Source organism: Thalassophryne amazonica, chromosome 5 (genome assembly GCF_902500255.1).
Source record: "Thalassophryne amazonica chromosome 5, fThaAma1.1, whole genome shotgun sequence".
NCBI classification, from domain to species: domain Eukaryota; kingdom Metazoa; phylum Chordata; class Actinopteri; order Batrachoidiformes; family Batrachoididae; genus Thalassophryne; species Thalassophryne amazonica.
Window position 1 is genome coordinate 39,937,688 of NC_047107.1, and position 13,192 is coordinate 39,950,879.

Below are 13,192 nucleotides of genomic sequence, written 5' to 3' on the forward strand. Positions count from 1 at the left end.
TCGCACCATATGGTCAGCGTCCATTCTCATGATTTAGCCTCGCGAGGGTCAAACCAGGGTCTTGAATGTGTGCGTTCCTCTTTAGGCTCTTTTCTGTTATCACATATTTTGTCTGTTTCCCTTCCAGCTTTTTGTCATTGTGGTTTGGAACTTTGAACTCTACATGATCCCTCTGGCTTTGCTGCTGCCGTTAGTTTGGAACTGCATCCGTAACACATCGGGGAAGGACACCAGGCAAGACATGGTAAGGAACCTTGTACCTTTTCTGTATCACTCTGCATTTCTTTCATTTCACTATAACAGCTTCTTTCCCAAGGTTAAAGCTATTAATGTTCAGTACATTTCACTGCATTGACATAAGATTATACTAACAATGAATACAGTACAGCAATAACTAATTTGCTTAACAGTTTTAAAAAATCACCTTTATTTTCTCAAACAAGGAAGAATCGCGTCATATAAACACTGAAATTGTTAGTTTTAATTACACAGCAGTCATTAGTTTAAACAAAACATGAATTTACATAAAGAAATGATTTTTGGTGCAGGTTTGAAAAAATTATAATAACCATCTACCCTTTCAGGTGCTACATTCTCACCTCAGTTACACTTTATTTCTCTCTTTGTTTTCTTTGATGCAAAGAAAAAGCAGGAAATAATAGACTATCACCTTGAGCTACTTTATGCCACTTACCTGGCAGTATATTTATTTAATTCATTCATTTAAAAAAAAACTCTTATTCCAATTAAATAATGTCAAAGCAATGTCATGGAGAAACAGACATGTTTTAATCATGGCCAGGCACATTTAGCAAGACTGAGAGGAGAAAAAAAAGAGGAGAGAGTGAGAGAGAGATGGACTGTGGACTGAGCGTGAACAATGAAGTGATTAATTTTAATAAGTGTCCTTTCCGGGAGTGAGTTGGAAATAACCCGTTAAGAGCCCACAGCTTTTTTTTTTTGCAGAACTCTCCATGTGCACACAAATTTATCTCTTTATAAGGATTCTTTGGGTTAGATTGGTTCGGATTAGAAAGAGATATCCTCTAAATGAATCCATATAATGAGGAAAATCACATTGCTGTATTCCCACATATAAGAACGGAGTTTGATAGCTATGTTCAGCTCAACTTACTGTAATTGATGAGAATTCATTGATTCTCTCCCTATAAAAAATAAAATAAAAACAGTTTGAGAAAGACAGGATTGGGAAACGGTAGTTTGGGGGTTTTCACTTTATTAAAATAAAGTATTCAACCTTCATATAAGCTTTGTCCTGTTTAAAATAGCTGCACAGACCAATTAAAACTTGTATATTCGAATGGCAGGTCGACTTTGTAATTTTCTTTCTTGCCTATAGATGGCGACATTGTCTGAGAAAAGAAACCAAAAGTCTCACACGCCTGAAGCCAAAAATCCTCTGATGATGTGCCTCCACTCCTAATGATATTATTTTCCTACACATTTCCTAATTAAAATGCAGCAACAAAGGTTACATATTCCTCTAATATGCCCTTCACTTCACATACAAGCACACATAACTCCCACTTCAAGTAAAATTGCTTTCCTCTCCTCCTTGAAAGGAACTATTGTGTGTGAAGTAGCTCAGGAATTGGTTGGAACATTAAGTCACGTTGATACTGTTGATACTTGTACAATGAGACATTTTAGTGCAACAGTGGCATTCTGTTCAGTTCTACGGTTACCCTGCACTGTGAAACAAGAGGAGATATATGAACGCTTAACTGATTGACTGCGCTGACATGTGATCATCGGTATCGGTGTTGTTAACGTCTGTCTTAGTTGTATTTAGTTTGATAAGCGTGTGCTGCACATTCAGGGCTGAAGTCTGGATCTGGCATTTTAGACACTGGATCGGGTCATGGATTTATCAACTGAAACAAGCAGGTCTAAATTTCACAGCTCAGCCTTTTACCTAATTCAGTGAGTAGATAGATAGATAGATAGATAGACAGATAGATAGATAGATAGATCTCCTCCAGTTAAAAACAACCACAAAAACATCAAAAGCTATTATCTCATAACTCTCCAAAAGGGCTTATAATGAGAAAAACTCATTAAAATATGATTAACTTTGATGAACCAGATCAATCAAAAACAACTTTGTTTTGCTTTTGCAACATCCCATAGATGTGTCTGCCAGCTGTTGGATGGTAACTGAGGGCTGGACTGATGATGGATTAGGAGCCGGTGGGGTTGTCACTGAGACTGACAGGGGATTCTCACACAGAAATCTACTGAATCAGAGAAGTAAACTGTTACTTTCTGATTGTTTCACAGCAGTTACTATGTTTTAAATCTCAAATAGCGTGGTCATACCTCCGCACAACCCTGCAGAAAGGATTTTGTACTAATGTAGTTGAAGCAGACACTTCTTGTTTTTCTGGTGCTCTGAACATATGTGTGGTTTTCAAGTTTTATGTAGCTTCAAATGAGTTTCAGTTTCATTTCCAAAGCCTAATTCGTGTCAATCTTTTTTCAAGTGGCCGCTATGAGTGAAGTGACTGTGCTGTATGTGTGCTTCATACAGGTTAATGGTCTGTAAGGACAGTGTGGAAAATGAGGGAGTACAACACAGGTGTAGCTTAAGAGTGGGAATCTGGGGTTTAAACCCCTCCCAACACAATTCCCCTCTGATAGCAGAAACCAGGCTTTATTCCCTTTTTCCAAAGATTAGAAAGAGCCAACGAACCAAAGGCTTCACATATTTTGTGATTTCAAAAAGCTCAAAACTGTAAATGAAACAGTTGCTTTAAACAGTAAGAAATGCAATTTTGAAAGAAGTTTTGAAATGGTGGAAACTTAATGAACAAATTGCATCACTAAGAATTACTGTTTTGAAGTGCATGAAACAGTAAATTTATTTGTTTTAATTTATTTATTGTAATTATTGTTTGTTGTTGTGTGTCTGAGGACTACAGATGGAAAGTAGCTCTTAGCTAAATCTGGCATATTTACACTAAGGCATGAAAATGTACAGAGTGTTCATTAATGTGCATTGTCTTCATCAAATAAACAATAAAGAAAGAAAAGAAATTACTTACAGTTTAAAAATGGTCAAAACACCAAATATGGCAATTGTTTCAGATAATGATCTATATGTTGATACGTTTGAAGTGTTTCAAACACTGCTTCAGTATTTTAAGTGCTTGAAAGTAAATTAACCAGTTGCTTCACAAAAGTGGTCACATTTTGAAATACTTCAAATTTGAAATCGTTGTTTCAGAAAAATCCTTTCAAAGTTTGCAAGCACTAATTGAAATGTTTGCTTTTGAAAATTATAGTTTCAAAATGTAGGTATGAAATGTTTTTTTAAAAAAACAATTCACCTTTGAAGCACTGATTAAACATTTGCTTCAGAAAATGGCAGCCCAGTCTCATGTTTTTTTTTTTTTTGTGCTCCCGTGACGAAATGACTCAAATTTTCGTGATGTGGTTTTTTAACTCACTATTACTAACCCTACTCCTACCCCAACCCTAACCTTAACTATAACCTAATCTGACTCTTTCCCCCCACCCTAACTATAACCACCCTCGACCCCCCCCCCCTTCACTTTTAATTTTGTGCAGCCATCACAGAATGAATTAGAATGAATTTGTGCAGTTGTGATGAAAATCAGGCACTTTTCATCACAATATCACAAACCAATAGATTAATGTATATTTCGTGCTGCTGAATCACAACTTGCCGTGAGACTGGGTTGAAAATGGCTCACAGTTTCAAAATCCTCACAACATTAAATTAAGCAATTGCTTCAGATATTGATTTGGTGTTTTGAAAAGCCTCGTGGACAGTGGTTCCCAGCACAAAAATGAATTCCTGACTGGACTCCTGGAATGCAGAGGAATGAGGGAGTGAAACAGTCACATGCGCAGGAGAAGAGAATTACAGGATAGAGCACATTACACAGCAGTAATAACGTTGTTTGACGTGGTGGCTGAAATACATACACACACACATACGCATATATATATATATATATATATATATATATATATATATATATATATATATATATATATATATATATATATATATATATATATATATATATATATATATATATACGTGTGTGTGTGTGTGTAAAATTCACTTTCCAGTGTACATGGAATTAATTGTCATAGATTGGCACTAATCATGCTCCTTCTGTTGCCTCTTAGTTTGTGTAGCATGGCACGGAGCAGCACAATCTCTTGTCCCGTCTTTGCAGTCTTACTGCTTCGGAAGTAGAAAGGTGATGAAACATGTATCACTGTTCCATCATCGACTGTCTCTGTTGTTGTGCCGATCTTTTCATTGAGATGTCACTGTTGGTGTGTGTGTGTGTGTGTGTGTGTGTGTGTGTGTGTGTGTGTGTGTGTGTGTGTGTGTGTGTGTGTGTGTGTGTGTGTGTGTGTGTGTGTGTGTGTGTGTGTGTGTGTGTGTGAAATCTGAATCCTTCCTGTGTTTGTCCCTTTACTGTATTTGTCACCTTGTGTGTCCGAGGGTGTGTTTTTCGTACGCACAGAAACACCACACTTTTTACACACATGTATCTCCAGGTCCTGTCAGTTTGTTTAAAGGCTGAGTTTCTCAGTCTGCTGAGGGACAAAGGGGTGCAGCAGCAGCATGCACTGTCTGAGTTACTGGCTTTCTCCCCAGTTTCTTGGATTCTCCTTCTGAGCCTTTATCAAACTGAAGCCACAAACAACTCAGTGTTTCCCTCCTGTGTTTGGCAGAGAATGGAAAAGAATAGTAAAGAAAACAAGGGCGGAAAAAAGTCTTTGTAAATACTTTAAACAACACACAAAATTAAAGCATTGTGCTGAGCCGAGAACGGGTCAGCATCCGGAGCGCTGTGGTTTTCCAACGTTCTGGGGTGAGGTTAATGCCAAAGGAATCTCTACTGAAGTCACGTTGAAGGGTGAGAGAGCATGCGTTAGGGGGAAGGGGAAAGAAAACAGAGTTTTAAAACAAGTCTGTACACTTGAGCACAGACTTCCTAATGAACTAAAGGACCTTGCACCATGTGATGGGTTCAATGTGAGGGCCTGCCTCTGATTTTTTTTGTGTTTTCACACCACAACCGCAGCCTGTGGCCCCGTCTATAATGGATAAACAAACAGCGCTCTCTACACGCTGTAATTTGCTGCTCAGGGTCACTGACTGTTGTGTGGTTACATGCTGCTTCGCAAACAGATCCCGGATCAGCTTGCCCTTGCTCCAACCTTGACCAGTACCTGCTAAGTAGCCGGTTCTTCCTCAGAACAGCAATTAAAGGAGGTGATGCAGTGGCAAGGTTGATGACCTTCTGTCTTATCATGTATCACTCTGACCTTTGAACCTCGACCTTTTTGTAACTCTCTGGACCAAACAAGGCAGAGCAGGACCTTTTTTGTGCTTTTGACTCCATGCATACTGATTGTACTTTGACATTCAAAGCAGATATTTCTGCAATCTGTCTGCATTAGCTTGGAGGATTTAATTACACAAGCCTCTCCTCTCCAACTCCAGCTCGTTTTGAAAACTGGAACGGTGTGGGGCTCAGATCGATCCCACGCCTGTTGGAAAAGAAGCTGCCAGTATGGGCTGGGCTCGGTCAACCAGAGGACAGGCAGCTCTGCCAGAAATGAAACGGCTATAAGGTGCACGCGCGTGAACGTATGTTCAGTGTGTCTGTATGGCATGGGTACGATGGCCGCTGGGATTAACAAGAAGGAACGCATTGCGAAAGAAAACCTTCTTGCCATTTTGTTGCCCAGAAAGACCCTTAGCAGATGTTCTGAAGGTGTTAATTTGAGTGCAGGCTGTCATAGAGGGCACATATGGAACACGGTGATGTCTCTTTCCACCAGAAGATGACAGGCAATTAGGCCTTGTCACACTGGAGGACCTTCCTCTTTATCCCGTGCTTCAGACCATTACAATTCACCCACTGGATCCTGCAACCCATTACAGAAGAGAAGACCTTAATGGATTGAAGATACCTCACCCTTTCAGATATGCCCTCAACACCTCTGCAAATACAAATAAAACATTTAAAGTGGTCTTCTTGTTCAGAATCACTTTGTATCTGCCCTTTACTGTTATATAAGGTTGAGACGTCATGTTAAGTAAAAAGCCAAAAGCCTTAAAAGTGTAAGGCAAAAGCCATATTATTGTATGGCTTTTGCCTTACAATATAAAGTGCCTTGGGGCAACTGTTTGTTGTGATTTGGCGCTATATAAATAAAATTGATTTGATTTGATTTGAAGTATCAGCTTTATATCTGGACATGTAGAAAATCCTCTGTTATAAGCAAAATTTAAGCATGAAAGGGTTCATTTTAAACAGGATACCATTCCTCATCCACCAGTCGACGACTAAATTTGACATTGAATGAATTAAGCCCATGTTGAATCTTCATGGTGAATCTCTAATGTGACATTAATTTTAACAAACATAAACATAAAATCACAAATACAAAAAACAGCATTAGCATGAAAACAATACCTGCATTAATTTACTAGGAATAGACTACCTTTGTGAGCTGACTAATTCACCTGCCAAGGTTCACTCACTTTCTTCACGAGTGAATAAAAATAATTGACTAGTTGGATGTTACAACTAGACGTCCCACCCTACTGTAAAGCCTTGTTCCCTGTTTTCCAAACGAGTATCCCGAAGGTCTACAACCATGACAAACCGGCGTGTGACGATCATGGCTGCCCACGAATGTGATTCAGCATGCAGTTTGATAACCTAATGTGCCAAACTTGTACTATGTGACATTGTGTGTAAACAACTACAGTATGGCCATAGTATAAGTTTAGCACAAATTTGGCGCTTTAGGAAAACCTCCAGCATGTACAACAACAGAAATACAAGGGATTACTACTGTTGATCTTGAAAATCCCACCATGGTTATAGTAAGACCACTTCACAATGGTGTAATATTCTGATTCATTACTGATACAATCCAAGACCCTCTTCAGAAGCAGGTTGCTGGTATAGACTTGAAAATAGGAGCGTTTCAGGATGCATCATCTCAGTGTCTAAGGTATATTTTTGGCTCCTGTCTTCAACTTTTGTTTTACCATCTTCTGATGACCAATATGAGTTTGGAACGTTGGAGCATTACTGTATTATTCTCAAACTTGGATGCTATGGTACATGGTCTCTTCAGAGGATTTTTGGTTTCACCTGGAATGAGTTTGTATCATATGTGCAGTGACTCAGATAAAGCTTATTGCTTGCATTGTGAGGGAACATCAGCTGCAACAGTTTGGTGATGTGGCACGCTTCTCGGGGCATGTAGAGGGCTTCAGTGACTGTAGAAGGCCAAGAAGATGCAAACGTTTTCTCTTGGTTGTGGCAGATCAATGGCTATTTTTGGTTTTCTGTGTGGGTGGTTGCCATCCAGGACCCAAGACTGTTCTGTGGTGTGTGACGAATGCGGCACTAGTGCCTGTGTAAAATATGTATAATATAACACTTTCACCTCAAATTATTCTTATTTTGACTTTGTTTTCTGCACAAATTAATTATTTTGTGCTTTATAGGTTTAGTCTTTACATTCTTGATGATGTATGTCAGTAAAATTGTATTCATTAGTGTAAAACATATTCTGGTTTATTTCCGAGGCAAACGTCTGGGCTTATTTGAACAATATATCGATTCTAAAACAAGACTTCACCACGTTTAACTTTTCTATTTTCTGCCTGATTTTGAAGCTAAAAAAAAAAAACCCTTTCTCTAAACACGACATTCCTTGACATCTGCCCTCATTAAGAGCCCTGCACACCACAGCACGAGTAAATATTAGCAAAGCTGGAAGGAAAAGAGGAGACGCAGCCTATTATACCTCAACTCCAGAAAGTCACACCTCCACTTTTCCCCCCTCTTAAAAACCCCAATTCTGTACAGAAACAGAGAATGAGAAAAAGGAGATGGAGTGGGAGCAGGAGACAGAAAAAGACAGAGGTATTCAGAGCGGCGGAGGCAGAGGAAAGCGGCGGCGGATGGCAGGCACTCCTCACTGCGGAGTCAGATATGGCAGTTGGTGACAGGTGACAAAATCAAAAGGTCATGTCACTTTTAACTGGGAGCGCCTGTGCCCCGCTGATTTCCCTCGTGCCGCCCCGGCATCGTGGCGCTCATCTTTGCTCCTCTCGCTGCCTCTCTGTCTCTACTAAACTGGCAGATAGGATGGCAGGCTGGCAGGAAGAAAGACAGGAGACGGGCATAGTTTGAAGCGGGACGGGAGCATCGGGAGCATCAGGAATGCCACTGCAGAATCCTCCCAGCTTACCTTTTCATCATGTTGTCTCTCTTTCGCTTCCTTCCCTCTATTTGTCTGACTCCCTTCATCACACTGAACCTTTGTAACTGCGATCTTTGCTAACAACGTCAGCAGCTCAGGCTGCCTGCTTCAGTGATTGTTGTTGTTTTGTCTATACTGTGCACTCGCTGTTGCTGTTTCAGAGTTTTTCAGTTTGAACAGTCAGATTGAACCCACAAATGTGTGTGTGTGTGTGTGTGTGTGTGTGTGTGTGTGTGTGTGTGTGTGTGTGTGTGTGTGTGTGTGTGTGTGTGTGTGTGTGTGTGTGTGTGTGTGTGTGTGTGTGTGTGTGTGTGTGTGTGGGCTGCTTTACCACTACTGTGGCACACTTTAGGGCTGGATTTTACTCTTCCTTCCACACAAGCATGTGGTTGGCTTCAAGATGAGCCGTCCACGTGCACGGGACTCCACATTCCATGTACTTTCATGACATCTGTGCACAAAGCCTGTGCTTCAGTGTCAGTACTTTCAGTGGTGCAAAGTTATTCTCAAAATTAGAAAGAAAGAAGAAACGCTGATACTTTTTCATCAGTCACTCATCAAAATGCTTCACTAATTTTTTGTTTATCTGCCAATTTCACTCAAACTAACTCAAACTGTTACAAGCACTAAAATAAACATACAGTATCAACTGATTTTTGTGCACAAGTTGGTTAGTTTTTTTTTTTTTTGCGCTTATGAGCATGTGCTTGTTTGGGTCAAGAATCTTGTCTGATTCTTTGTCATTTAGTTCTTGCTGATGTCATTTGTCAATACTGCAAAATATGAGGGTGATTCTTAGACTACGGACACTTATTATGTCCTTTGATCATATTGTATGAAAAACAGAAAAAAGGGGAAATTTCACACTTTTATAGTTATCTTTACAATGAAAGTGTTTTAAGAAATTTGTTCTAGTAGTCTATGATGACTTTTTCACCTTTTTTCAGCATCATTATATGCAAATATTGTCGTTTTGTGCTTGTCCCACACCCAGACTTTTAATCTTCAGTGATAAAAATGAATGGTAAAAAAACGTTTTTTCTAATGTTTTAAAATATCTCTGAATAAAATATCAGTAAAATAATCAAAACATAATTGGGGCATTCAATGTCATACAACTGTTGTGATTTTTTAAACAAAATGTAGTTGTCCCACACTATTGCCGTACTTTCCACCACAACACTGTAATGTCCCTTTAAACAGTTTGTATGAAAGATTGTTTGGGTAGTTTCTATGGAGATAAACAGTGACATCAGAGCACATGTATATAGCACCAAATCACAACAAACAGTTGCCCCAAGGCGCTTTATATTGTAAGGCAATGGTGTGGTGGAAATTACATTTACAAGGCCAATAGTGCCCGTTGTTAAACAATCACTCATGAACAGCAAGCATCGCAATATGCAAGCAGAAAGATACATGTGGTCCTAGTATTTATCTCATGAGTTTTATATTATTGGGTCAAACGTACAGTGCACGATCAGTCAATTTAGTCATTTTCTATACCCATTTACTCCAATCAAAGGTCACCGGGGGGGGGGGGTCGGGCTGCAACCTATCCCAGCAGTCATAGGGTGAGCAGCAGGGTGGCAGGGTACACATATAGACAGACAAAACCCATTCACACGCACACCTACAGCCAGTTTAGAGTCACAAATTCACCTAACCTGCATGTCTGTGAGGCAACAGTTCTAACCACTAAGATGCCGTGCCACCTCCGCTTGTTCAGCTTTTCTCATAAATGTAAAACCAATCAAGTTCACCTTTTGGTTGTTTACACTACAGGTAAAGGTAACCAGTGCTGTAGTTTTCACTTAAAAGTAATGTTTTACTTTTACTGTGTTATGGACCACTATGGGAATACGCGTTTTCACTTTCTTGTGTCATTAATTGTATTTTTTTTACTGTTTACTGTGCTTTACTAAATGAATTTAATAAATTACACATTACTCACTACTTTAAAAAAATGTAATACAGTGCTTCTTTGCTGTCTATGAGAAGACACGGCCTATAGCCAAACCTTAAACCTATGTCTGCTGTACACACTGCAATTCCTATTGTTAAAAGTTAATCTCTCTCTCTCAACATAAATCAAACCTGTTTACACAAACATTTTTGCAGTTTATTACATTTACACATATGTGGCTGTGTATAACTATCCTTAAAGCCTACGGAGCATTTTAGCACAAAGGTTCGCTACTTAGTGCATGCACACACACACACACACACACACACACACACACACACACACACACACACACACACACACTTTAGGCATTTCTATGACATTTATTAAAGCAACTTACTTCTGCAAAAAAGTAATTTACAGGCATTTGACTTGAGTGTGGAGAAGGACAACAGGGAAATGAAGGTCTTTAATCCACACAATTTGTATTTATATGACTTTATATGACTTACTACACTGTTTCTACTGAATATTCCATTAGAATGGACATCGACAGACAAATTGTAAGAGTTCTGTACCTTTATCATGTGTTCTGGGGCTTTGTTGCAAGTGTAAGCAAAGTTAGTGACAAGCCAGTCAAGTTTATGCTGCAATCAGGGGAATCCAGTAATTTTTGTGTGTGTGCAAAGAAACTGTAGTGTGATGACTGATCTTGGAACAGTAACGTTACCATACTGCATTACAAACAAAAGTAATGTAATCACAGTAATCGTTGCATCCAGCTCTCCAGATAACCATGGTAACAGATTGCACATGATGAACATCCTAACGGTAGACCTCATTGACAAAATTATCTTTCTTAAAAAAGAGACAAAAACATTTACCTACAATGGATTCATGAGAGCGACTACATTTCTGACAGTACACCTTTGTGTACAGTATTTTGTTTGTAATTGAGTAATAAGAAATGTTACAGGATAACAAAATAAATGTGCCTGAATCTCAGTTATTCTCGGTACTCCAAACTTTGGTTTTGCTTTCATAAACCAGACACCCTTCTCACCCTCAGCCTCCAGCTTTGGCCTCACCCCTATCTCCCTCCCTGCTGGGTGAGTCGTGGCTGGGGCAGTGCAGATGGAAGGGGCCCCCCACCAAGGGCCACGGCTCTGACAGCTTGTGAAAGGCCTGTGTGGGTCAGCCAGGCTCAGCCAGCAGCCCTTATCAGATGCTCAGCCCTCCCCTGTCTGCAGAATCTGTAGTGTTGGCAATATGCACACACATACGCAGACAGTGAATACCAAATAGGGCCTTGAGATCTCGCAGCCAGCCAGTCGGCCAAACCTCAGCAGCTGGAGAGGTTAAAACCCCCGCACGTATCAAAGGGGAAGAGCAGCAGGAGGATTGGCGGGGGGGACAGAAATGGGAGAAAAAAGACAGAGAAAGTATATCTTCATGTTCGCAGGGATGTCTGCCTTGGCGTCAATTCCCTCTGTGGCTGTCATCGGGAAGGTTAGAAGAGGAGATAGTGGAACTCTGCCCGTTCAGGCAGAGAGAGAGAGAGAGAGACAGAAAGTGTCCAGTAGAGAGGCATTTCTGAGCACGAGTGAAAATGATGTGCAGCTACTTCAGGTAGATGGATTTAGCTTTTCCTCAGTGGACAGTGTGTTTAGGTGTTTGTTTCAATGATCCAGTCAGGATCTATGTTGTTTTACTTTCCTGAAAGAAGCTACCATCTGTTTCTGTTTCTCTGTCTTTCTCTCTGACAGCTTCTCTTATGACTTGTCAGCCTAGGTTTGAACTCTAGGTCTGCCTCTATGGTATAAATATTGTTTGTATTTGTACCCAGTTCACTGGTCAGTTGGCAAGCACCCTTTATAATAATGCATACATCCAAACTGCTGATCTTTCCATGTCATATTTGGAGCTAAATTTGCAACAGGAGTGAGGTTTGGTCAGGTGGAGGATTGTGAATTGCAGTATCCTTTACTGTATCCCTCTTGGGTTAACAACATCGCACCATATCAGTCTCCACCCTGATGGTATTTGGAGCTCGGTGAATGTTTATTCAGTGGCTGAAGTGTTAATCCTGCAAGCAGCACTCTGATGACATTTCTACAGACTGGAGAGCATATGTAGACTGATGCAGGTTTAATGCAAGGACTTAACAATAAAACAGATCAAAACTCAAGGCTTGAGTCATCCATGTGCCTTCTGGATAACTGGTGTTGAAATTTAACATATCTGTATATATAAACCTGTTAATGTTTCTGCAGCCCAGTTACGAGGGGTGATTGAAAAGTTCAGTCCAAAAAAAGTAGGGCATCCAGCGAGTCAAAGCTTCACACATTTTGGAGAAATATTGGTTTCTCAGAATGCCAAAGATGAAAATCCACACCATACTTTTTCTGGGTCAGGCTGAAAACCTCTCAGTCTCCCCTCATATCTCAGCTCCACTGACGCACTCCAGGCAGCTCAAAATTTGCTTGCAGGCTGCTTATTTGCTCTCGTTGACAAAATCTCAAATACTTCAAGCTTTACAGAATTTCACCATTTTTACCTTTTTTGAGCGACAAAGTCCCTCAAACGTGTTGACAAACAGAAGAAATGATACTTGCAGGATCATTTACAAAAGTAATAGCAAATAATTCCACATACTTTTGGCAGAATTAGCATTTTTTTTCTAGCAGATTTAAGCCAAAACCTTTCAGAATGCTGGCATGCATCATGGGGAAAAACCCTTATTGTTATGATGTGAAAGCGAGGTTGGGGTCACATGGCTTTGTTTACATTCTCTTGCCAAAGAGAATTACCCAGAAACCATGTGGAAAACAACAACAAAGCAGATATCATTTTCAGTTTTGGGCTGCAAAGGAAGAAATGAAAAGAGAAATAACAATTATAAAGGGGAGGGAAGTCAAGGATCACGATGTCTGATATTATAGCTATATAGAGTTAAGTTCCTATATAAAAAGCAGTAAATAG

The 13,192-nt window shown here is 39.9% G+C and overlaps 1 protein-coding gene across 1 annotated transcript in view; it reads left to right on the forward strand.

Annotated features, from left to right (window-relative positions):
- mctp1a (multiple C2 domains, transmembrane 1a) overlaps positions 1-13,192 on the forward strand; it is a 606,655-nt gene that overhangs the window by 494,081 nt on the left and 99,382 nt on the right. The window contains exon 16 of the mRNA XM_034170058.1: positions 128-244. Within this exon, the coding sequence (XP_034025949.1) occupies positions 128-244 (117 nt within the window). The remainder of the gene's footprint in view (positions 1-127; positions 245-13,192) is intronic.